We start from the raw sequence: 26,914 nt of genomic DNA, 5'->3' as shown, positions 1-26,914 counted from the left end.
GGATCTTGATATTTTAAAGGTTAAAAAGGTGGACTTTGTGGCCTTTATTGCAATGGTGATTAATGGCACTGCCAAGGTGGAAAAAATATCTAGGAAAATAGAAATCATTGTGGTTGCAGCGGAGCGGTTCCTGGGGCTGAAAGATTTCTCGGCTAAATAGTAATATGGAATATTGTCAAAAGCCGTACCACCAACTCAGGCCCTAGTGCCTGAGAAGGGAGATATGGAGATTTAAAAGAAGAATGAAGTGGGAGTTTTGTCAATGTAAAATTGTATTTGTGTGGATTAAGTTAGTTTCCCTATTATGTATGGATTTTGTTTTTACCTTGTTTTGGTTTCAACCCGTCTAGTTGGTGGCGGCAATACATATTTTGTGTTGTAGTCCGCCATAAAACCCACAGCAAAAGAAGCAGAAGAAGAAGGAGCGAATTTTCGTCGCGCGAAGAGAAGAGAACGCATGCTGCGGTACGGAAACGTCAAAGCAATGCACCCCAGTCATCAACAAACCCCAGTACAGTAGGTGGCGGTAATGCACCATAACGTTGGATGCCAACCGCCAATAAACCCCACCAAAGAAGAAGAAGAAGAAGAGGAAGAAGAAGAAGAAGAAGAAGAAAAGGTGTTGCTAGAAGAAGAAGAAGAAGGAGAAGAAGAAGAAGAAGAAGAAGAAAAAAAAAAGAAAAAGAAAAAAAAAGAAAAAAAGGTGTTGCTGAAAGACGTCATTATTGCGCGACACCACGCAGCATCCCGCCCCAAACAGCGCGACATTACCGTGCCTCCTTCCTTCTCAGACTCAGGTGAGTGTTGTTACTTTTAGTGTTTGTAAATTAATACAGACATAATGCTAGCGATGCATTTAATTGCAGTTATATGCTGAATTAAACGTCAAAAAAGTATTAGTTTACCTTGCTAACTACAGCATCTGGTACGGTCTATGATCTGGTAGTATCATGCTAGTTAGCTAGCTATCTAGCATATTCTAAAAATGGCGACGGCACTGCAGGTTGAAAACAAATTCTGTTAGCCCAATAATTATTGGTTTGCAGCGTGTTTGATTTTGTTTTAAAACCAAATTACCAAAAGCGGTATGGACAGCTGCTTAAACATTTGGTGGTAAACAACACATTTAGTGGTAAACAGTTAATTAGCATAGTTTACCTGCACGTCGTTGTGCAACTGCATGGTATGTTTACGAAAGTTAGTTAGCTAGGTAGTTACATTTTACAGTTACCGCAGAGATGTCACGTGATGTAAAAGCCTGCCTTACGTCATACTAACTTGAGTTTCACAAAATATTCATATATAAACCGTATAAAGTTTTCTTTACAATGTGTTTATCATGAGGTGGTGCATTGTAAAGAGAGTGATTTTCAGTGTTTCTGTTTCCATGGCTACAGCAGGTGTCACACAGGTGGCAGTAAAGACAGGGTCATGGCTATGGCAGCAGAGCCAGTGCCGGATGCAGTCTGGGACGAACGCCAGGCCTATGAAGAGCTCCTGTACTGGGACAGCCTGATACAGCGAGGCCATCGCCTGCTACCACACGACTTTGACAGGTACTGTATCGCTCCAGGGTGGAGTTTCAACTAGGACCAGATCTAAGATTCGCATCCCCAATCCTAACCTTAAAGGAAAACTCCACCTAAAACTATTTTTTGGTGTTTGTTTCATTAGTCCATTGTTGATATAGTCCCAAAATGTTTTGCATGTCAGATATCAAGTTTTCCAGACATAACTTTCAAAAGTATGAAAATGTATGCACTCACTTAGTATGAAAATGTATGCACTCACTAACTGTAAGTCGCTCTGGATAAGAGCGTCTGCTAAATGACTAAAATGTAAATGTAAAATACAGGAAACAGCCGGTATGATGCATTTGCATAATATGATGCTGCGTTTTGCATCATATGGTGCAAAATGCGTCATACCGGCTGTATTTCTGTATTTTGAAAGTTATATGTCTGGAAAACTTGATATCTGACATGCAAAACATTTTGGGACTATATCAACAATGGACTAAGAGTTTTGGGGTGGAATTTTCCTTTAACCAGTAGTGGGGGGAAATGCATCCTCATCCCTGCCTTTACTTTGACTCCACACATTGACTGGTTATAATAATGTTACATTATGAAAATTACAATGTAGTATTTCTACACACAAGGCATTTCAATTATCTCCAAAGGTTGTGCTTATCTCTTTAAAAAATTGGTTGATGTTGAATCTACGGAGGTAAACTTAGTACTGTAATTGATTTATATTCTAACTACTTTGTGTGTCTCCCCTCCCAGATATGAGGAGCTGCGCTACTGGTATGACTGTCTCTGTTACGAGGAGGAGCTAAGGCAGTACGATGAGTACATCGCCGCCATACAGGAGATCGAGGAGAACCGGCCCCAAACTGAGGTTCCAACTTCCACCTCAACTGTTTCTCTTCATGTCAATACAAATTCCCTGTGTGTGAATGTAGCGCTGGCTAATGCTTGTAACCTCCGAACGAACACAAGGATTGGAGAATCAGAATTAGCCCTGGGTGTTGTGTTGAATTCTACTTGAAGAACAACCTCATTATAATGGCTGGAATGGAGTGAACGGAATGGTATCAAGCACTTGGAAACTGTGTTTGACGTGTTTATAACATTCCATTAACTCTGTTCTAGCCATTACTACCACTACTCCTGAGTGGCGCAGTGGTCTAAGGCACTGCATCGCAGTGCTAACTGTGCCACTAGAGATCCTGGTTCGAATCCAGGCTCTGTCGCAGCCGGCCGCGACCGGGAGACTCATGGGCGGCGCACAATTGGCCCAGCGTCGTCCAGGGTAGGGGAGGGAATGGCCGGCAGGGATGTAGCTCAGTTGATAGAGCAATGGCGTTTGCAACGCCAGGGTTGTGGGTTCAATTCCCACGGGGGGCCAGTATAAAAAAAAAAATGTATTCACTAACTGTAAGTCGCTCTGGATAAGAGCGTCTGCTAAATGACTTAAATGTAAATGTAAATTACTATGAGCCGTCCTCCCCTCACCAGCCTCCTCTGCTGTACATACCGTTTATAGGCCAACATGAGAAGCCGATTGCACCTACCTTGATATGTTGGACAGATGGTCCTATGATTTGTTTCCAACATGATGGTCATTAATAAAATATTTTATTTCCCCTCTTGCTAAGAGGCATGTAAATGCAGAAGTTGTAGATGATACAGTAACTACATTTTTCCAGTCACATTTTTCCCCTCAGCCTATTTGTCATACTGGTTTTCCAGATCATTCACACACATCCTATTCCATTGGAACAAATTAAAGCGGTGCTTAGGGCTGGCACGGTGATTGTATAATCGTGTAACCAACGATTGTGGATGAAGACCGTGATGAAAAAAAATAATAATAATTTAACTTTATTTTCAAGTTGACAAACTTTACCCAAAAGCATTAAAGTAAAAACATCTAACAGCCAGTATAAGGACAGACTAGAGGAGACAAAACTAGCCAGTTTTAGAATTTTGTGTTGTGGAACGAACAGCTGTCTAAAGATGGCCTGGCATTCAAACAGTACGGTTGATTTATTACAATAAGAACATAGATTTCAGTTTTCCCTTACAAATCGTTTTCCTACAGTGTGCCCAACTGAACACGACCCACATCTCACTTACCCTTTTCCATCTTACCGTCTCTCTTCCAGGCCCCTCCGGTGCGCACGCCTCCCATGCGTATCTTCGTGAGCGACGACCGCCACATGATGGCGAAGCACGCGGCGGTGTACCCGTCGTCTGAGGAGCTGGAGGCAGTGCAGACAGTCATCTCCCACGTGGAGTGCGCCCTCAAGACTGTCTCCGACCTGCTGGATGTGGAGGCCGGAGTCGGGGTGGCGCCAGTACCTGTGGAGGGGGCGGAGGAGAGGTAAGAAAGACTAATCAAATACCCTGGTACTGTTTGGAAACGCTTCCTTCCTCATTTCCTTGAGTTAAGCACAGATTGATACGTGATTGGATAGCTGAGAGCAGGATTAGCAGCCTATTACTTTCACTAATCCAAGCAATTAAGATCTGTGAATCTTAGGCGGCAGGTAGCTTAGTGGTTAAGAGCGTATGGTCACTAACCGAAAGGTCGCGGGTTCGAATCCCCATGCCGACTAGGTGAAAAATCTGCCAGTGTGCCCTTGAGCAAGGCACTTAACCCTAATTGCTCCTGTAAATCGTTCTGGATAAGAGCGTCTGCTAAAAGACTAAAATGTAAGGAATACTTCAGTATAGGAAGGGAAAATGCATTTTTAGAGAGTGTGTGAATGAAGTGACGGAAACAGTACATCTAATCCTGGATGTGTATGGTTCTTCATATCTTGTAGTTTTCCTTATTGCATTTGTCTCTGAATAAGCATTTCCTTGGTTCTCCCTCCCCTGTCCCAGTGAGGTGTCTCCCCCTCCAGAGCGTATCCTGCGTGGGGTGATGAGGGTGGGCCTGGTGGCCAAGGGCCTACTGCTGAAGGGAGACATGGACCTGGAGCTGGTGCTGCTCTGCACTGAGAAACCAACCGTCACCCTGCTCAAGAAGGTGGCTGAGAACCTCTCCACCCAGATTGAGGTAGTTTATCTATTTAATTTAACCTTTACTTAACAAGGAAGTTCCATTGAGCTCAGATGACCTCTTTCCCAAGGGAGACCGATACCCTTCGATGATGTTAACATTGTCTCTCTTTGGTCATGTTAAAGTGAGAGTATGAGAGTGACAGAGAGAGTTGAAATAGGACCTATATGATAAGTATCCTCATTTAAAAAGGGCTTTTTGGTTGTGTAAGGTGCCGCCTCTATGCTAATATTGTCTCTCCTTCTGTACTGTAAGTCAACCCTTCTGTAAGCCAAAATCCTAACTGATTTTTTTCTCCCATCATTCCAACTCTACTAAAGCTCGTCACAGAGGACAAGTATGAGGTCACCCAGATCCCAGAGGAGGCGGAGATCGTGATCAAGAGCATCAAGGAGCCCGTCCTCACCCTCACCATTCACCTGACCTCCCCCATGATCCGCCTGGAGGCCGAGCCAGAGGGTGCCGGAGATACCACCCCCCTGGAGGGACCACCTGGAGGTATGACCCCCCAGGGACCAGCCTCCAACCAGGCCAGGAGGCTGGGACAACCCACTACCCAACACTACCACGGCTGTGTTCAGGGCACAGCTTTGTGGGACGTCTCAGATAGAAATATGATGTAGAGATCTATTTGTGATAGTATCTATTGATGCACAGATCTATGTGTGATACTTCTATCTGCAATGTTCCACAACATTGTGCTTTGCTGAATGTAGGCGGCCCTGGCACTTCACAGCAGGCAACTTCAGATCAGCTACAGCAACAGCTGATGATCTGTGTGTTACTGTGCAGCTCCCTACTGATCCGTACACTGATACATCATTTAAAGACCTGATCAGTCAATCTAGAGATGAGTGGAACCTGCACAGTTGCTGCTTTAGAACTGATGCCAGTGAACAAACAATCTGATTGGTTCTTCACTGGAGCTCGGAGATCTTCTATTCGCTGTAATTGTGTAACAAAACGGCGAAAATCTTAATCGCTACAATGCCTATTTTAGTCGTTAATAATACTGTAATAATGTTTTTAGTGAATTTAATAACAGTAATGTACGACTTCATTTACAGTTAATTGTATTGTTCAAGTAAAGAAATGAAGGCTTTTCTGAGAATGGCAGCCAATGCGCGCATATAGATTTGATTGCATGTGTTTTTAATGCAGAACAGTGTAACGTGAGGTTCGTATTGCAGCAAAACTGATCGGCATGACAGGTAATGTTTTTGGACCCTTTGACCTGCCTGGTTGAATGGGAACACAACCAGTCACAAGCAAGGGAGATAGAAGGGAAAGTGTGTGTGTGTGTGAGAGCAATATGTGTTTGTGTGTGAGTAATGCATGGGGGTGTATGTGTGAGAGAGGCAAAAGAGATGAATGTGATCTAATTCAAAGTCAGGAAAAGGGCATTTGAGTTCAATCAGCTTTAGTAGCTACGTCCTCCAAGAGAATGGCCTAACCTAAACCCTTGTCTTGGCTCAAGGCCAGATTTGGTTGCTGGGGGAAGCCAAGCCGTCATCAGTTTTGCTGCAGTACCAAGCCCACCACAGATGCATTCTGATTCCAACTGCCAGTAATTCCAAACCTGATTGATTCTCTCTTACTAAGCCTTGTAGTGTGTCAGTTTTTAGGGACGCTGGACCTTTGACCAACTGGCCTCTCATTCTGTCTCGGAAAGGGGCAGAGCAGTATGAACCAAACCACTGGGGAGAGGGGAAGGGGTAGTAAGACTAGGATTGATTCTAGAATAACATAACATACTGGCCAGATTAAGACTATGAAAGCCCCCCAGCAAAACCTTATATTGAGAAATATTAGGCTCTGGTACTCACTGTGAATCTGATGGCTATAGGACACTCATTACTTAGACCTAGCATAGGGTTTTGTGCTACAGGGTGGGTGGGTGATACCATTCTCTATAAATACGGGGGAGTCCCCTTCCCCTTGTCCTGCCTTGGGAAAAGCTGCCTCCTCCCCGAGCCTCGAGACAGAACCCCTCCCTTGGTCAAACCGTACCTTGTCTTCTTATCCCACCCATCGACCAATAGAAAAGCTAACGGTCGACAGCGATGCGCCGGCGGACGTTCTGGACAGGCAGAAATGCCTAACTGCCTTGGCGTCTCTCCGCCACGCCAAGTGGTTCCAGGTTTGCATCCTGTCTTTACTTGTCAAATAAAGTGTTCAGATGTGCTTTTATTCTGCCTTTACTTGTCCCATAATGAGTTGTGAGTTTGTATGATCTCCCAATGCGTCCTTGTTTTCTATGCTTTCATTCTGTCTTCCTTGGAACTATATTGCTGTTATTTGCTAATACAACTGATATTGTAGCTACATTGTGTTTTTAAAGGGTCGCTACACACTATGTAACCATCGCTCATTCAGAGGGGTTGGGTTAAATGCACATTTCGGTTGAATGCATTCAGTTGTGCAACTGATTAGGTATCCCCTTTCCCTCCTAATGAAGTATTTGGTTCCAATGGTATATTGGAGGGATACTCACTAACCTTTCTATGCTACCTCTGGGTGCAATATTCCTGATGACTCAATACTGACACAATTGTGTCAATTCAATTGGTGTCACACTTTTCCTTTGTGCTGTCCAGGAATATTAGCCTCGTGAGCCGCCTGCATCGCACATTCATGTAAGCTCGCGGGATAATGCGGCTTGCGAGGTTACGGGAATATTGCACCCCTTTTATTTATTTTATTTGGCATTGCTCTAGGTAGGTAAGTAGGTAGTTGTTGGATATCGCACCCTCTTTGACTGAGCTCGGTCCGTGCTTGTCTCTCTCAGGCTAAGGTCAACGACCTGAAGTCGGCCGCCATCGTGATCCGTATCATGAGAGACCTGTGTAACCGCGTCCCAACCTGGGCTCCACTCAGAGGATGGGTGAGTAAAAAAAAACAAATATAATACATTTAATATTGAATATAATAATATACATGTCATACAATAAATAATTACATATAAGTAAATGGATATTATTACATTTGGTGGCAGCGGTGGCATCCAGGTCTGAATGGGATTCATTATCTACTGTTCTCTCTCTGTTCTGTCCAGCCACTAGAGCTGCTGTGTGAGAAGGCCATCGGAACATGCGATCGGCCAATGGGAGCAGGAGAGTCTTTCCGCAGAGTTCTAGAGTGCTTGGCGTCTGGAATCCTGATGGCCGGTAAGTATTCTATCCCTAAGAGCTTCTGGATATCAGAACAGCGATTACTCACCTCGAACTGGACGAAGATTTTTTCTTGAATGAGTCCGTCGCGAAGGATGTACTGCATCTCTGAGACCAGGCCCAAATCCCCGTAATTCGTGTGAAGAAAATAAGGAAAACAGGGAGTGGAGATCAGGGTGCCTTGTGAGAATTCGTCGGCGAGTGGGTAACCCGCCTCTACCATCCGTTCTATTGGCCAACATCCAATCACTGGAGAATGAACTTGGTGATCTCCGTTTGAGACTATCCTACCAACGGGACATTAAAAACTGTAATGTCTTATGTTTCACCGAGTCGTGGCTGAACGACGACACAGATAATATACAGTTGGCTGGGTTTTCCATGCATCGGCTGGACAGAACAGCTACGTCTGGTAAGACGAGGGGTGGGAGTGTGTGTCTATTTGTCAATAACAGCTGGTGCGCAATGTCTAATATTAAAGATGTCTCGAGGTATTGCTCGCCTGAGGTAGAGTACCTCATGATAAGCTGCAGACCACACTATCTACCAAGAGAGTTTATCTATATTTTTTGTAGCCATCTATTTACCACCACAAACTGATGCTGGCTCAAAAACCGCACTCAACGAGCTGTATAAGGCCATAAGCAAACAAGAAAATGCTCATCCAGAAGCGGCGCTCCTGGTGGCGGGGGACTTTAATGCAGGCAAACTTAAATCCGTTGTACCTCATTTCTACCAGGATGTGCAACCTGAGGGGAAAAAAAACTCTAGACCACCTTTACTCCACACACAGACACGTACAAAGCTCTCTCTCGCCCTCCATTTGGCAAATCTGACTATAATTCTATCCTTATTCCTGCTTACAAGTGGTCAGATGACTCGGATGCTATGCTACAGGACTGTTTTGCTAGCACAGACTGTAATATGTTCAGGAGTATACCACCTCAGTCACCGGCTTCATCAATAAGTGCATCGATGACGTCGTCCCCACAGTTACCGTACGTACATATCCCAACCAGAAGCCATGGATTACAGGCAACATCCGCATCGAGCTAAAGGCTAGAGCTGCCGCTTTCAAGGAGCGGGACACTAATCTGGACGTTTATAAGAAATCCCGCTATGCCATCAAACAGGCAAGCATCAATACAGGACTAAGATTGAATCCTACTACACCGGCTCTGACGCTCGTCGGATGTGGCAGGGCTTGCAAACTATTACGGACTACAAAGAGAAACCCAGCCGCGAGCTGCCCAGTGACCAGGCCTAAAATGCCTTTTCTACTCGCTTCGAGGCAAGCAACACTGACGCATGCATGACAGCACCAGCTGTTCCGGACGACTGTGTGATCACGCTCTCCGTAGGCGATGTGAGCAAGACCTTTAAACAGGTCAACATTCACAAGGCCGCGGTGCCAGACGGATTACCAGGACGTGTACTCTGAGCATGCGCGGACCAACTGGCAAGTGTCTTCACTGAGACATTTTCAACCTCTCCTCTGTAATACCTACGTTTCAAGCAGACCACCATAGTCCCTGTGCCCAAGAAAGTGAAGGTTACCTGCCTAAATGACTACCGCCCCGTAGCATTCACGTCGGTAACCATGAAGTGCTTTGAAAGGCTGGTCATGGCTCACATCAACACCATCATCTTGGAAACCCTAGACCCACTCCAATTCGCATACCGCCCCAACAGATCCACAGATGATGCAATCTCAATTGCACGCCACACTTCCCTTTCCCACCTGGACAAAAGGAACACCTATGTGAAAATGCTGTTCATTGACTACAGCTCAGCGTTCAACATCATAGTACCCACAAAGCTCATCACTAAGCTAAGGACCCTTTGACTAAAGACCTCCCTCTGCAACTGGATCCTGGACTTCCTGACGGGCCGTCCCCAGGTGGTAAGGGTAGGCAACAACACATCTGCCACACTGATCCTCAACACGGGGGCCCTCAGGGGTGTGTGCTTAGTCACCTCCTGTACTCCCTGTTCACCCACGACTGCGTGGCCAAGCACGACTCCAGCACCACCATTTTAAGTTTGCTGACGATACAACAGTGGTAGGCCTGATCACTGACAACAATTTATTTTTATTTTTTTATTAAACCTTTATTTAACCAGGTAAGCCAGTTGAGAACAAGTTCTCATTTACAACTGCGACCTGGCCAAGATAAAGCAAAGCAGTGCGATAAAAACAACAACACAGAGTTACATATGGGGTAAAAAAACAAAGTCAAAAATACAACAGAAAATATATATATACAGTGTGTGCAAATGTAGCAAGTTATGGAGGTAAGGCAATAAATAGGCTTTAGTGGAAAATAATTACAATTAGTATTAACACTGGAATGCTAGATGTGCAAGAGATTATGTGCAAATAGAGATACTGGGGTGCAAAAGAGCAAAATAAATAACAATATAGGGATGAGGTAGTTGGGTGGGCTAATTTCAGATGGGCTGTGTACAGGTGCAGTGATCGGTAAGGGTGATGAGACAGCCTATAGGGAGGAGGTCAGAGACCTGGCAGTGTGGTGCCAGGATAACAACCTCTCCCTCAACGTGAGCAAGACAAAGGAGCTGATCGTGGACCACAGGAAAAGAAGGGCCTAACACGCCCCCATTCACATCGATGGGGCTGTAGTGGAGCGGGTCGAGAGTTTCAAGTTCCATGGTGTCCACATCACCAACAAACTATCATGGTCCAAACACACCGACAGTTGTGAAGAGGGCACGACAACACCTTTTCCCCCTCAGGAGACTGAAAAGATTTGGCATGGGTGCCCAGAACCTCAGTTATACAGCTGCACCATCGAGAGCGTCCTGACCGGTTGCATCACCGCCTGGTATGGCAACTGCTCGGCATCCGACCATAAGGCACTACAGAGGGTAGTGCGTACGGCCCAGTACATCACTGGGGCCAAGTTTCCCGCCATCCTGGACCTATATATTAGGAAGGCCCAAACTTTTTTCCAAGACTCCAGTCACCCAAGTCATAGACTGTTATCTCTGCTACCACATGTCAAGCGGTACCGGAGCGCCAAGTCTAGTTCCAAAAGGCTCCTTAACAGCTTCTACCCCCAAGCCATAAGACTGCTGAACCATTAATTAAATGGCCACCCAGACTATTTACATTGATCCCCCCCCCCCCCACACACCCTTTGTTTTTACACTGCTGATACTCACTGTTTATTATCTATGCATAGTCACTTTACCCCTACCTACATATACAAACACTAACCTGTACCCCCGCACATTGACTCGGTACTGGTACCCCCTGTATATAGCCTCGTTATTGTTATTTTATTGTTACTTTTTATTTGATTTTTTACTTTAGTAAATATTTTCTTAACTCTATTTCTTGAACTGCATTGTTGGTTAAGGGCTTGTAAGTAAGCATTTCACGGTAAGGTTTACACATGTATTCGGCGCATGTGACTATTTGTATCGGGTAAATTGAGAAAATATAGGGCCTAGAGCATAGCCTTGCGGAACACCTCTCAGAACAATGTAGAAATGACATCCACCAAATGAAACCAATTCAAATGTTCTTCTGTTGTTCAAAGATGGTCCGGGTATCAAGGACCCGTGTGAGAAGGAGAAGGTGGATGCCATCGGCCACCTGGACACTCAGCAACGTGAGGACATTACACAGAGTGCCCAGGTAAAACAGGCTTCAGTTTTATTTGGTTAGGTGAAATATTTATGGCTATAACATTTCAGGTAGAATTGTAACAAATGGAGCTGACATGATTCCCTATTCTACTTGAAAAACATTCATATCTGTTCTACACAAAACATTTTTGTAGCTGAAAGTTCTGTAATGTTGCGTCCTTAACACGCCCGAGGTAGAATATCAAATATAAATTGTGTTATTCTCTCCTATGTGCTTCCCTTTGTGATTGACTGTGTTCTATGTTTATTTTCCCCTGTCAGCATGCCCTGAGGTTGTCTGCGTTCGGACAGCTGTACAAGGTGCTGGGGATGGATTCCCTGCCTGCCAGGGCACCAAGAAGGACCATTGGGCCAGGCCTCAGAAACTACGGTTGTTAGTATCTCCTCTGTTTTTGGCGATCTTCCTGGCCTGTCCCATGCTTCTCAAATGTGACTTTCATGTTAGCTGTCTAGTAGTAGTCTTGATGTGTCGCGTATTGAGCTTTTCCTGAACCTTGTCCCTTTTTCCATGTCCCTACCAGCTCAGATCCTGGCTAGTTCCACCTACCCTCCCAAGAGACCTCACGATGCTGCGGACAAAGGGGGAGACGACAGCAAGAAGAGGAAGTTTCAGAAGTTCCAGAAATATCAGAAATTTCCTAGGAAGTCGTGTATGTAACCGATCCGAAGAGGTCTTCAAATGGGATATTTCGTAGCTATTCTACCATTGAGGCTCTTTCTGAGGAGGTTAAATGTGTTCCTGTTCTGATAAGCTCTCTCCCTCTTTCTCTCTCCCCCATCTGTCTCTTTCTCTCTTTCTCTGTCACTCTCCCTCTTTCTCTCTCGCTCTTCCCTTCCCCCAGCCACAGAAGAGAAGCCCGGTGACTCTCCTATGGCCATGAACGCCCTGATGCGTCTCAACCAGCACAAGCCTGGTCTGCAGTACCGGCTGACAGGTCAGAGCGGTCCGGTGCACTTCCCGGTGTTCACCATGTCCGTAGACGTTGACGGCGAGACATACGAGGCCTCGGGGCCGTCCAAACGCACCGCCAAGCTCCACCTAGCTGCCAAGGTAAGGGTTTGTGTAGCTAGGCGAAAATATGCTAGCTGTACCGGTAGACTTCCAGTCATTGCGCTAACGCTAGTTAGCATTGGCGTGTAAAACTACCTGTAAGTTCCTTCATACTGCACGTAGGGGCATAAAAATGGTATCCACGACTCTGGGTAACTAGACACATCTCGCACTATCCCTTTAAGAGGATGGGTAGCTGGTACAACACAAGTTGGTCCCTGAAATCAAATGTTACTCTCTTTGAAAGAAGAAGTAGTGTTTCTCCTCTCTCTGTAACTTTCGCTTGCTGTCATCAAGGTGTTATGGCAATGTAATCCACTGGTTTTGCATTGAATGCCTTGTCGTCTGTATTGACTCTGTCTATAATGGCTGCCATCCACCAAGTCCTCGCTCTCCCCGTCCGTCTCAGGTCCTGCAGAAGTTGGGCCTACCCACTGGACTGGATGTGAAGGTGGAACCAAGCGAAGAGGGAGGAGCCAACGTACCAGCCACACCTACAGCAAGTGATGCGTCCATGGCATCTGACGAGGTAGTCATTCTCTCTTCATATCTCCTATGTTCTCTGGCTTTTCCCTGTGACTTTTTAAAATTGTTCACTTAATATACTTTCATAAAGCAGCACAAAGCATTGCTACTGTACCTGTAGACTTCCATTCATTGCACTAAAGCTAGTTAGCATTAGCTTGTGAAACTACCGCTTCCTTCCTACTGCATGCAGAAACATAAAAACGGTATCCGTGAGTTTATCTGACTCTGGGTAAGTAGAACAAGAGCTTAAATGCCAGAATATCACAGTATACTTTCATAAAGCAGTTACGTTGCATTAGAGTTGTTGTTGATGATGATTTTCATTGGACTTGACTGTTCTGCTATGTCTTCCTGCTCTCAGAACGGTCCCATCCTCACCAAGCACGGGAAGAACCCAGTGATGGAGCTGAATGAGAAGAGACGCAGCCTGAAGTACGAGCTCTCTGCTGAGACTGGGGGCAGCCATGACAAGTGCTTCGTCATGGAGGTCAGTCAGTGGCAGATGGGTGGGGTTTGCACTTTTGGGACAATTCTATTGATTCATTGCGCAAGGATTTGGAAACTAGAGTAGATGAATAACCAGTAAGGTCAGGGCTTGTATCAACAAAGCATCTCCGAGTAGAAGTACTGATCTAGGATCACGTCCCCTCCTGTTCATTACTATCTAAAAGGCTAAACTGATCCTAGATCAGCACTACCACTCAGACGCTTTATGAATATGGGCCCAGATGTAGTTGACAGAGCAGGATGTGGAAACAGTAACAAGCATGTGTCTCTTCGTTACTGCATATTAGCCCATATTACTAAGTGCATCTGTGACTGACACTTTTCCGCCACTCACAGGTGGAGGTAGATGGACAGAAGTTCAAAGGTCGAGGCTCCAACAAGAAGGAGGCCAAAGCCTATGCCGCCTTAGCTGCTTTGGACAAACTCTTCCCCGAGGGGGCGGGGCCCTACTATAACCCTCACTCTGACCCCAAGAAGAAGAAACCAGTCACATACACTTCCATGGTAAGACATGACATATCTTTCGTACACACACTGTAATGCACCTCACAATACTGTAGAAATCATGACTAGGAATAGCCATTAATTAATCCACACACAAACCATGACTAGGAACCCTTTAGTGACCTCTTACCCTCCCTCTCAACAGCATATCCCAGGCTTTGGCACTATTCGAGGCATTCCAACCGACACTGAGCCTAACAACCGGGGCCGCGGGCGAGGCAGGGGTCGAGGAAAGCCTACGACTGGCAGCAGCTACAACCAAAGTAGGACACTTTACTTGGACTGTCTATCACAGGATCTAGACTGGACTGTCTATCACAGGCCTTTAAGAGCATGTTCTCACAGAGATGAGATTATCAGAAAATCATTCAAATATGGCTTATTTTAGTTTATTTAGTAAATAAATTAACGACTGGACAATAAGCCAATAGTCCGACTGTTTAGGAAATCATCCAACTCTTTTGGGCTCCATTGCGGTAAGTTAATACATTTCTATCTCTTTTCTTTTGAACAGCAAACTACCGTTATGGAAGCAGTGCTGGCTCTGGTTATCGTAAGTGTCTTGCTTCTCTCTCCACTGTTGTCAAGGGAACTAATGAGTGATAGATTAGGTGTGTTCATTTGTGTTTGGTAACTTTTCTTATCTCGTTAGCCTGATCTATTCTACAGCCACTATAGTCTATTGAGTTACTGGGACCCATTTGAATTCCTTAAAAAGTACATAGTACTTCCTTCCTTCAAGTGGCTTCCCACGGGGGGCCAGTATGAAAAATGTATGCACTCACTAAAACTGTAAGTCGCTCTGGATAAGAGCATCTGCTAAATGACCCAAAACATTTTTTGCTAGAAAGCCATGTGCTCCCCTTGCATTCACCTGTATAATCATGTATAATGATTGAATTAGTGATTAGGCCTACTTCAAAGAAGGGAGGAATGGGCTAAGGGGGCCCTGCCGACTGCTAGCTTTGCTTTCTGTCCTCCTTGGCCTCTAGGTGGGGTCTTAACACTTCCACATTGCTTCTCTTATTTAAACCCTAGCATCTCTCTCCATCATGTTGACTTGAAGGCTGGGGCTGACCTATGGGGCTGGGCTGCAACTCAGTCCCTTTTACGCCAGATGTCTAGCCCATGTGTCTAACATGAGAAAAACATCTCATGTGGAGAGACTGAAGTTCTTATACAATGTTGAGCATTTGTCATAATAATGTATAATAAGACGAATTAAAAGGAAAATATACAGTATTTGTAATTCCTAGTTGAAGTTGTTTGGCTGAGATACAGAGACCATCACTATACAGTTCTGTTTTTCTCAAAAAGATATCCCCTTCAAAGCGTTCGCTAAGTGTTCCTCCAACCAATACCAATGTCCTCCTTTCACCATTCACACTATCGTAACTTCTTTGTCCATCTCTCCCTCAGACAATCTGTATAGTGTCGGTGCAACCGAGGCTGCTTCCACTACAACCACCTCCACTGGTGACGCCTCCACCACGGGCTACGGCACCTTCTACCCCGAATCATCCTACACCACACCGGCCATAACCGCCTCCACCACCGCGGCTGCCATGACCGCTCAAGCCCAGGTCGGTGCATCTTCCCTGGGTGCCTACCAATCAGTGCCCCCTCCCCTGGACCAGCAGAGCCCCTATAGTTATGGCTACGGAGAGGATAAGAAGAGTCTGCTGACTGCAGCCCAGGCCCAGCAACAGCAGGTGGACTACTCCATGTACAGTACAGCCTACCCCAGTTCTGTCACCGGGGGCCAAATGTACAGTTACGGTGAGTGGGGATTCGGTGAGTGGAAATCTATATAAGGGGCCAAAGGAGGTCCCCACCGCCACACACACTCATACACAGGTAACTGCCCGATGTAACAGTGCCTTCAAATAGTATTCATACCCCTTGACTTACTCCACATTTTGTTGTGTTAATAGGCTGAATCTACCGCACACCCAAAGCTGATTGGTGAAGGTGCTGGAGCCCAAATGCTAAACTGGAGAAACAGGAAAAAGTATCCACACACTTCCAGTCAGATGCAAATTTATTTTAATTATAGCTGAGCTTTCGGTCAGTCGACTTTCATCAGAGTTGTTACAGTCTGAATTCAAAATGGTTTCTCACCCATATACACACACACACTACCCCAAAATGACAAAGTGAAAACATGATTGTATAAATGTTTTAGTTAGAATCACCTTTTGGCAGCAATTACATCTGTGAGTCTTTCTGGGTAAGTCTAAGAGCTTTGCACACCTGGATTGTACAATATTTGCACATTCTTTTTTTTTTATTCTTCAAGCTCTGTCAAGTTGGCTGATCATGGCTAGACAGGCATTTTCAAGACTTGCCATAGATTTTCAAGCCAATTTAAGTCAAAAGCTGTAACTAGGCAACTCCAGAACATTCAATGTCTTGGTAAGTAACTCCAGTTTATATTTGGCCTTGTGTTTTAGGTTATTGACCTGCTGAAAGGTGACTGTCTCCAAGTGTCTGTTGGAAAGCAGACTGAACCAGGTTTTCCTCTAGGATTTTGCCTGTACTTAGCTCTATTTCGTTTATTTTTATCCACACAAAAAAATCCCTAGTCCTTGCCGATGACAAGCATACTCATGACATGATACAGACACCACCATGGTTGAAAATATGAATAGTGGTACTCAGTGATATATTGTTGGATTTGCCCCAAACATAACGCTTTGTATTCAGGACATAAAGTTTGTTTCTTTGCCACATTGTTTGCAGTTTAACTTTATTGCAAACAGGATGCATGTTTTGGAATATTTTTATTCTGTACAGGCTTTCTTCTTTTCACTCGGTCATTTAGGTTAGTATTGTGTAGTAACTACAATGTTGATCCATCCTCAGTTTTCTCCTATCACAGCCATTAAACTCTGTAGGCCTAACTGTTTTAAAGTCACCATTGGCCTCGTGGTGAAATCCCTGAGCGGTTTCCTTCCTCTCCGGCAACTGAGTTAGGAAGGACGCCTGTATCTTTGTAGTGACTGGATGTATTGATACACCACCCAACATGTAATTATTAACTTCACCATGCTCAAAGGGATATTCAATGTGTGCCAATAAGTGCCATTCTTTGAGAGGCATTGTAAAACCTCCCTGGTCTTTGTGGTTGAATCTGTGTTTGAAATTCACTGACCTTACAGATAATAATATGTGCGGGGTACAGGGATGAGGTAGTCATTCAAAAATCATGTTAAACACCATTATTGCACACCAAGTGAGTCCATGCAACTTATTTATGTGACTTGTTAAGCAAATCTTTACTCATGAAAGTATTTAGCCTTGCCATAACAAAGGGGTTGAATACTTATTAGCTCAAGACATTTCAGCTTTTCATTTTTTATTTCTAAAAACATAATTCCACTTTGACATTATGGGGTATTGTGTATAGGCCAGTGACACAACAAAATGTGGAAAAAGTCAAGGAGTGGGAATACTTTCTGAAGAAAGTATTCAGACCCCTTGTCTTTTTCCACATTTTGGTAGGTTACAGCCTTATTCTAAAATTGATTAAATAGTTTTTTTCCCTCATCAGTCTACACACTATCACACACTATCCCTTAATGACAAATCAAAAACAGGATTTTAGAAATGTTTGCTAATTTATGAAAAAACGGAAATGTTACATTTACATAAGTGTTCAGACCCTTTACGCAGTACTTTGTTGAAGCACCTTTGGCAGCGATTACAGCCTCGAGTCCTCTTGGGTATGACGCTACAAGCTTGGCACACCTGTATTTGGGGAGTTTCTCCCATTCTTCTCTGCAGATCCTCTCAAGCGCTGTCAGATTGGATGGGGAGCGTCGCTGCACAGCTATTTTCAGGTCTCTCCAGAGATGTTCGATCGGGTTCAAGTCCGGGCTCTGGCTGGGCCACTCAAGGACATTCAGAGACTTGTCCCGAAGCCACTCCTGCGTTGTCTTGGCTGTGTGCTTAGGGTTGTTGTCCTGTTGGAAGGTGAACATTTGCCCCAGTCTGAGGTCCTGAATGCTCTGGAGCAGGTTTTCTTCAAGGATCTCTCTGTACTTTGCTCCGTTCACCTTTGCCTCTACCTTAAAGGCCTGATTGGTGGAGTTCTCCCATCTTCACAGAGGAACTCTAGAGCTCGGTCAGCGTGACCATCGGGTTCTTGGTCACCTCCCTGACCAAGGCCCTTCTCCCCAGATTGCTCAGTTTGGCTGGGCGGCCAGCTCTAGGAAGAGTCTTGGTGTTTCCAAACTTCTTCCATTTAAGAATGATGGAGGCCACTGTGTTCTTGGGGAACTTCAATGCTGCAGAAATGTTTTGGTACCCTTCCACAGATCTGTGCCTCGACACAATCCTGTCTCGGAGCTCTATGGACAATTCCTTTGACCTCATGGCTTGTTTTTTGATTGACATGCACTGTCAACTGTGGGCCCTTATATAGGCAGGTGTGTGCCTTTTCCAAATCATGTCCAATCAATTGAATTTACCACAGGTAGACTCCAATCAAGTTGTAGAAACATCTCAAGGATGATCAATGGAAACAGGATGCACCTGAGCTAAATTTCGGGTCTCATAGCAAAGGGTCTGAATACTTAAGTAAAGAAGGTATTTCTGTTTCATTTTTTATGAATGTGCTAAAATGTCTAAAAACCTGTTTGCTTTGTCATTATGGGGTATTGTGTGTATATCCATTTTAGAATAAGGCTGTAACGTAACAAAATGTGGAAAAAGTTGAGGGGTCTGAATACTTTCCAAATGCACTGTATATGTTGGATATACCAATATATATATATAGATAATCTTTATAATCTTGTATTCTTTCTGATATTGGTTCTGTTTTTAGTCACTTGATATCCAAATGTGGTCTGAATAATGGTTTGAAGAGTGTTAGTAGAGCATCTGTTTTGTTGTTTATTTAATGCCTTGTTCTTATTGACGTTTCATTGGTCCGTTAGGCTACGGCAACCAATCGAGCTTCAGCATGTACGGGAACGCCTCCTCCCAGGGCTACGGGGCGGCTGCTACTACCCAGACCCAGCAGACCTCCTACCCCACGGGATACGGAAACATGAACTATCAGTACAAGTAGGAGGTACCCCACACACACACCCCATCCCTCTCTCAAGCCTTCACCCAAAGAGGAAAAGAAGACCCCCATGTCTTTCTCTACTTTCATTATATTGATTCATCCTAAACCCTCAGTCATTTTCACCATCACTTTATTTCATAAACCAGACTGTATCTATTTCTTTATTTACCATGTGGTAAATGTAACCTAAATGTGTCTAACAAGTAGTTCAGTTCTGTATAGTGATGATAAAAAGGAAATAATAATAATACCGCTTTCGGAATGATGCTATCTTGGGTCATAGACTTCTTGTTTTGTTAGTTTTTTTGGTTTCTGTTTTTCTGTCGTCAAGCCACCCGAGGTTGAATATGAATGTAAACTAAGAATCTGTTCTTTAAAATATATGTTTCAAAGACTTGTTTTCTTGACATTTTATTTTGTAATTTTAATTTTTATCCCCATTTTTATGTTTTAACTGTTATTATATTAACCCGCAGTGTGGTAGAAAAAAATTAAAAAGTTGACAGTCATTTGGATTTTTATGTGAAAGGGCAATGGAAATGTGTTAATTGCTGTTTCATTGTAAGGTTTGGGTAAAAGGCTTGTATCTGGTTGTTTGTAAGAATAAATTACTTTTATTTTGGAGCATAGTGTCTTACTTTACATAGACTGACCACTGTTTTTCAGACCTGGGTTTAAATACTATTTGAAATCATTTCAAATACTTTTACCTGTGCTTGATTGAGCTTGCCTGTTGCATTGCAAACAATAGAACATTCCCAAAAGTGCAAACCCAAACTCCAGGCAGCCCAAAGCAAACGCTCAAAGTATTTGAAAGATATCAAATAGTTATTGAACCCATGTCTACTGTGTTTCGGCTTCTTCTCCACATGGCGACCAATCCCCTGACATGTTTTCATGCTGCAGGCCAACTTGTTATTTATTACATTTAGTTCTGTATTGAATATAGGCTAAATCCTATAGTTGACCTGACTGGCGGTTGTTGCATTTTAAATGCCTAGGTCATCATGAGCATCACTTTAAAATACCAGGGATGTTCCTCACAAGTAACGTTACGACGCTTAGATCATGGCTTATGCGCGTGGCTAATGCTTGGGGCGCTTCTGAAGAGCTAGTGAGGGAGCCTACAGCCCAAATGTTTTCTCTGAAGGTAGGCTATGCTTTAGTTTCTACTCAGCCAATAGCCACTGAATGCACTTCCTCATTGTGGTTCTAGAGCCTGGCCTACCATACCCCACTATATGTACTGTAGCCAGAAGAGTTTATTTGCAACTTACAACTATCAGTTAATTGAGAACGTCTGCTTGTTAATCATTCTTCAGAAACCCCATATACATGCAATACTGTTATTAATGGCTTCCACAATTCCGATTAACCTCCTTAAATTTTCTCTGTCCTGTTTTACTACAGGGGTGTCCAGCTCATTCCATGGAGGGTCTAGTGTCTGCTGGTTTTTGGTTTTTCCTTTCAATTAAGACCTAGACAACCAGGTGAGGGGCGTTCCTTACTAATTAGTGACATTAATTAATCAATCAAGTCCAAGGGAGAAATGAAAACCCCCAGACATTCAGGCTTGACCAGTTTGACCAGAGAGGAAGAGGTGACACGAGAGGGATAACTGGGCCCAAAATATTCTCCATCAGGTGGTGTTTTTTCACTCACCAAGCTAGGAGTTTTTGTATGGAGGTCAATGAGAGTGTCGAATTTGGTTAGCAAACAATTGAATGGCTTACTTGATCGAATATACGTTTTGTAATGATTAGGTTGTTCTGAGTGTACTGATATAAGTAGGACGTGACATCCTGGCAAATTTGTGAAAAAACTATCAAGAATCTTATCAAACGAATCAGTCGATCACTTTGTTTTTGTCTGCTGCAAACATGGAGACCTCATAAATCCCTCCGTGTTTCACAGCTGTGTTGTGATTGGATGTGTTAAAAGGAACACTGAAAAATAGTCATCAATATATATAAAAACAGAATCCCAAACACCAAACAAATGTTAATAAATCGTATCCGCTAGAATGGCCCCACTCTTCCATTTTTGAAGACAATTATTTTCATTGTTATCTGGTCAATATAATGGATCATCTGTGGTTTGACACGTGTACTACTAGATCATTGATGTGCAGCTCGCCTGACCTCAGGACACCTCAGGTCATGTTTCTGAGAATCTGCCCATACATTGACAGATTAGAGTGTATTAGAATATGGCAAGGTCACACAATGCGGCTAGGTGGGGCCTGGTGGGGTCATGGAGGTAAATGTACAGTAGTAAACATCAGTGAAGTGAAACTAGCTGTGATTTTATAAGCACTGATAAGTAAGACACGTGATGGGAAACTATTTTGTTGTTGTTGTTGTTGCAAACATATGAAAAGGAAGAGGACCCCTTGCTCAAAAGCAATCCATCAAGCTTACAAGATACTGGTCAACAGGATAAGGAGAGAGAGAGAGAGCAAAGGGGGAGGAGAGAAGAAACAGAAGTGTGAGAGACGGAAAATGAGAAACACTGAGGTGGAAAATGTGGAGTCTGACCATTAGCTTTTATAACCAATGTCAGTCACATGCTGCCGACACTCCCTCTCTGGTCCCAAGACTGACTCGGGGTCAAGGGTGTGAGCAACTGTCATGCCCCAGTGGCATGGTCGTAGTCTGGGCTTGATCACGGACTGGGGTTGTGGTTGTGGCTGGGGACAGGGTGGGGCTTGGGCGGGGCTGGCCCTGGGGGTTGGTTACCTTGGCTCTATCAGGACAGACAGACAGGAGCTGATAAAAGAAGAGTGGAGACTGAGTAGACAGATGAGTGTTGACCCGGCTGCAGTAGGACACTCCGGACAACTCACCACCATTGCATCATTACTTATCACAGTGAGTGTATTTACATTACATTCTTATCAGCCTATAGGGTTTCATTGTTGGAGAAACAGCACTTTCAGGATTTTTTCGGAAGGAATGTCTGGCTTTTTTTTGTTGCAAAATAGATCTGCATTTTCTGTTTTTACTCCATGTAAAGTTGACTGTTCTGTATCTGGGGTTTGGAGAATCAATTCAGTAAGTGAGATGTAGGTTATTTTAAATGGTTTATGTTGGCTAGATGCAAGTTAGGTTTAAAACTTTACTTCTGCAAGATTCATGCGGGAGATGAGGTCATGAGTCATGACCCTTCCTTGGGTTATGGTTCAACAGAATACAGCGTATGTCAAATTGACATCAAAAGTTGAATTTGTTAGCATTTTAGCTAACCCTAACATTAACCTAATTATCCTAACCAGCTACGAATGGTCAACTCTGACAAGCTGTATTACTATCTGGCCAAAACCGCTTCCCTGCCACAATGGTAATAGAACTCTGATTGGCAACAGTGAGTCCCAGCTGGGATTGATCTACTCACTAAACAATCAATAAGCAGCAATTTTGGACCTATAAGAAGTGGTGCTTTCTCTGGGGAAGATAGAGGATTGTGTCTGTCAACACACGGTGAGAGAGCCTTGGTTACTTGTGGTGGTTTTCCTGCTTAGTTGGTGCAATGTAAGGTTATTGCTTGTGCTGAGTTTGCATGTTTTAGTTTCAATATGTAGTTTGTAGCATTTTTCCTGACAAAGCACAATCTGTAGTGTCATATCAGGGTATTTTCAGTTCTTCTTAGTCCTCACATTGGACTTGCAAGTTATCGTGATAATCTTTTTGGGTCCTTCAGATGGCACTTCCCCTGTTCACCCTCCTGCTGACTGCCCTCCCTGTGGTCCATTGCTTCCCCACTGCCTTCCAGGACCTGGAGCGAAGCGGCAGTATGTACCTTTTCAACAGTGGCGGTTGGTGGGAGGAGCTATATGAGGACCGTCTCATTGTAATGGCTGGAATGGAATAAATGGAACGGTATCAAACATGGAAAACCCATGTTTGACTCTGTTCCATTGATTCCATTCCAGACATTACAATGAGCCCGTCCTCCTATAGCGCCTCCACTGCTTTTCAGTTATACTTCCACTGACACATCCTATTTGGCTAGAAATCAATCTGTTATAGTAAGTTGTGTGCATACACTACATTTTCTGACTCTATACGTTTGTTGGAGGATGTTATGGGTTTGATTCCTGCATGGGCCTCATACACTTTTGAACTGTACATTTCTTTGGTTAAAAGCGTCTGCTAAATGGCTAAAATGCTACATGTATGGTGTTTGTTTCTCCCCCAGAGAACCAAACGTCCATCCGGTTCCTGGCTCTGGGGGACTGGGGCGGGGTGCCCTACCCTCCCTACATTACACCGGTGGAGAAGGCTACGGCCTGGGAGATGGGCAAGGTAGCGGAGCAGATGGGTGCAGACTTTGTTCTGGCCCTGGGTGATAACTTCTACTACTCTGGGGTGAACAGTGCAGATTCTCCAAGATTCCAGGTCAGTTGTCAGGCAGAGTAACTCCAACCGGACTCCAGTTATGGCATAATGATAAAATATCTTTACTTTCTTTGCTGTGAATGTTTTTCTGATCCTAATGCTTAGTTGCTGAGTCTAAGTCTTGAGGAATTTTAAATGTGTAAGGTTTGCAAACAGAATGGGAATGCACTTGTTTATCAATCTGTCTAAAATGACCTCTTCCCTCTCAGGATACCTTTGAGCGTGTGTACACGGCTGATTCTCTCAACATTCCCTGGTACATCCTGGCTGGCAACCATGACCATGCGGGCAACGTCAAGGCTCAGATCGACTACAGCCGCAAGTCTGACCGATGGTAAGAAACTGATAACAGAGACAGAGGTGCGACATCTCACTCGCTCCTTTTCTCTGGTTCATGAACTAAGACAGACAAGACCCAGCTGCTAATGCATTGGTGCCTATTGGACATCCACCCCTTAAGCAGAACGGAACTGTGACACTTTCTTTCAATGGTAAACGGCCTGAGTGGGACATCTTCATTTATCCACCATCTTTGCATAGACCTTATGAAAGTCTTTGATAGTATAAAACCTTCTGTAAAAGTTTTCCCTATCCCAGTTCATCATGAATTTTGTTGTAACATGCAGCAGAATCATTATTTTCACTGCAGAATCCTAGTCTGAGTCCAAAAAGTAGTACACTATGTATGCAATAGGGTGCCATTTGGGATGCAGGCTTTTTCACTGAGCTGTTTCTATCTTAGCCTTCATTGATCAGTCTTCATTCATTGATCCTCACTCCCTCCTCAGGAGGTTCCCCCACTACTACTACGAGCTGAACTTCCGTATCCCCAACACCAAGCGCACTCTGAGCATCATGATGCTGGATACAGTGATGCTGTGTGGTAACTCTAATGACTTCGATGATGAGAAGCCCCGCGGTCCCCTCAGCTCCATAGAGGCCAACCGACAGGTACACAGATTATTCTTGGCGTTGCTAAATAAAATGTTTTTGGCTTGGACTTGAAAAAAGTTCCCTTTTTAAAATTTGAGATTCTATTAAACTTTCTTTGTACCACCGACCCTGTCTACCTGACCATTGTTGCAACTGGATGTACTTTTACACTTTTGTTATTAATTTCTTGTCCTTATGGTTAATTTGTTGCAACTGCTGACAAGTTCTCCATCAGAAATTCAAAAAACAAGAATGTAATAAAGTGGAAATTAATCAATAAGAACGTCTTCATTTACTGTAACCACCTACCAGTTGATCTGGCTGCAACAGAGGATGGCCCAGTCCAAGGCTGACTTCCTGCTTGTGGCTGGTCACTACCCGGTGTGGTCAGTGTCTGAGCACGGCCCCACAGAGTGCCTCCTGAAGAGACTACGCCCCCTTCTGGTCAAACACAAGGCTACTGCATACTTCTGTGGTCACGACCACAACCTGCAGGTTTGTGGAGGTTTTGATGCTTTGAAACTACATTTCGCATAGTCGTCTCCTAAACTACTAGTGTCCCATTGCTGGTGCAACCAACTGTTCTATCAACCAGAGGGTTGCTGTTAGATAAAGCAAGGCCATACGGAAGATATTGATTGTTTACTTTAGCATGTCACTTTAGCATTCACGATTTATTGATGGATAATATTACCGGTAAGTTGCATCAGGGTTGTGTTCGGAAGGGCAAACTGTAGAAAAACGTTTCACAACAAAACAAAAAATCTGTTCAGGGAGTGTCACTGTTTTAAAATGTTTGCTCTCTGCTGAACATTACCCTGACTGATCCCCCTCTCCCTTTTCTCTCCTCAGTACCTGAAGGAGTCTGGTGTGGGCTATGTAGTGAGCGGTGCCGGTAACTTCCTGGACCCAGACACGCGTCACTGGCACCATGTCCCCAAAGACACCCTCAAGTTCTTCACAGGCCAGGCTTCTACCCTGGGAGGCTTTGTCCACGGAGAGGTCGGTGTCAGTCATAGAAATAGAATTGTGTCCTTTCTAGGAATTCTATTTATATGGAGTTGGTGTTTTATTGAATTGTCTATTCTCTGTATACTGTTTGTGATTGTGTGGTAGATGGACTTTGGATGTGTCACATGGCATCCTATTCTCTATATAGAGCCTCTGGTCAATAGTGCACTACATGGGGAATAGGGTGCCATTTCAGACGCACATTTGCCGTTCCCTGAGGGGTCAATAAAGTTGTATTGTATTGAAGGTAACCAAGGACAAGATGACCCTCACCTTCATCCAGGCTAAAGGGACGTCTCTGTATCGCACTGTCTTGCCACGCAGGGACCTCAACGATGACCAAAATGGCAGCGACGACAAGGATTAGCCCTAGTGGAAGATATTACAAAATAAACGGTCACATTTGACATTTTATATATGACCTAGCCCTTAAATTAAGGACTACATTGATTTATTTTACATTACTTCTACTTTAGCAGTTCAATTCTGTCAAAGTACAATTTACTCAAATGTAGTCCTTCATAAGGGCTAGATATTGAGCATGTACTTAAATGTACAATAGGATGGATGGCTGAGGTGTGTGGATGCAGACTGGCAGTTATCGAAGCTCATGATGGATGGATGATTTCAGGTTGAGTTTTTTTGAAAACAACCGTGGCATTTTGAGTTTGCTTGAATGTAGCTTGAAGGAGGCTAATGCATTTAATGTATTTTAATAAACAAGGAAAGGGTTTGAGTACAGAATGGATGTTTTCAAGTTAAATGTAAGAATTTGTGTGACCTTTTAAAAATATATAAATAACCTTTTTGAAATTGTTTTCCTGTAATTTTTACACAATGACTCCAATCTGTTTAGATCTCTCAAGACTTGCTATATTGGTAATTGGGCCTCAGCATTAGTTCCTTTACATTGGGGTTGAACGAGCAAGTAATCTATTTCTGCTTGGACATGCTGCCCTCTAGTGACCAGACTATTTCACTGCATTGCTAGCAAAGAAACTGTGACAAAGGAGCTCAATTGGTAGAGCATGGCGCTTGTAATGCCAGGGTAGTGGGTTTGATCCCCGGGACCACCCATACGTAAAAATGTATGCACACATGACTGTAAGTCGCTTTGGATAAAAGCGTCTGCTAAATGGCATTTTATATTATATTTGCCAGTGTCTTAAATGAATTGACTCAAAAAGTCCAGGCTCTGACAAGGTTTGATGACTGTAATAACCCAAATGAGGGGTGTTCACTTTAGTCCAACTGGCACTAATGATCCAATTGGGCTTAGATACTTGGACAGATTGAAGTCTGCTCCACTTCTTTTCTAACAAGATTTGTTTCAGTTGGGGTGAGTTGAGAGGTCAGTAGTTGTGCTGCTGACCATGCTCTTTTCAAAGATGGTGGATAAATGAAGATGTCCCACTCACGCCGTTTACCATTGAACAAAATGCTCACAGTTACGGTAAGCTTAAGGCGTGGCGCTCCCATACTGTAGGCA

The 26,914-nt window shown here is 43.9% G+C and overlaps 2 protein-coding genes across 6 annotated transcripts; both read left to right on the top strand.

Moving 5' to 3' along the window:
* The first annotated feature begins 717 nt into the window (after positions 1-717).
* LOC311123955 (interleukin enhancer-binding factor 3-like) lies at positions 718-19,708 on the top strand. Of its 5 annotated transcripts, none has more exons than XM_084198171.1 (20): positions 718-797; positions 1,398-1,556; positions 2,289-2,403; positions 3,674-3,891; positions 4,398-4,572; positions 4,896-5,073; positions 6,618-6,715; positions 7,364-7,459; positions 7,631-7,742; positions 11,312-11,409; positions 11,682-11,793; positions 11,942-12,070; positions 12,263-12,471; positions 12,881-13,000; positions 13,361-13,486; positions 13,843-14,010; positions 14,156-14,273; positions 14,525-14,563; positions 15,430-15,789; positions 18,951-19,708. In XM_084198171.1, the coding sequence occupies exons 2-20, from the start codon at positions 1,432-1,434 to the stop codon at positions 19,082-19,084; spliced, it is 2,730 nt and encodes a 909-aa protein (XP_084054297.1). In that variant the 5' UTR covers positions 718-797; positions 1,398-1,431; the 3' UTR covers positions 19,085-19,708. The 5 variants fall into 5 exon arrangements, with proteins under 5 accessions (XP_084054297.1, XP_084054295.1, XP_084054298.1 ...); XM_084198169.1 differs by having other exon boundaries at positions 15,430-15,804; XM_084198172.1 differs by having other exon boundaries at positions 15,430-15,867.
* Positions 19,709-21,849: 2,141 nt separating this feature from the next.
* On the top strand, positions 21,850-26,235 carry LOC311123977 (tartrate-resistant acid phosphatase type 5-like). The gene is made up of 8 exons (XM_084198196.1): positions 21,850-21,954; positions 22,784-22,874; positions 23,282-23,481; positions 23,691-23,815; positions 24,270-24,432; positions 24,727-24,909; positions 25,267-25,416; positions 25,673-26,235. The coding sequence occupies exons 1-8, from the start codon at positions 21,886-21,888 to the stop codon at positions 25,790-25,792; spliced, it is 1,101 nt and encodes a 366-aa protein (XP_084054322.1). The 5' UTR covers positions 21,850-21,885; the 3' UTR covers positions 25,793-26,235.
* Positions 26,236-26,914: the final 679 nt, after the last annotated feature.

Source organism: Coregonus lavaretus, assembly GCF_964263955.1.
Source record: "Coregonus lavaretus genome assembly, contig: HAP1_SCAFFOLD_224, whole genome shotgun sequence".
Classification (NCBI taxonomy): domain Eukaryota; kingdom Metazoa; phylum Chordata; class Actinopteri; order Salmoniformes; family Salmonidae; genus Coregonus; species Coregonus lavaretus.
The sequence above is the reverse complement of the archived record's forward strand: the minus strand, read 5'-3'. Positions and strand labels throughout refer to the sequence as shown.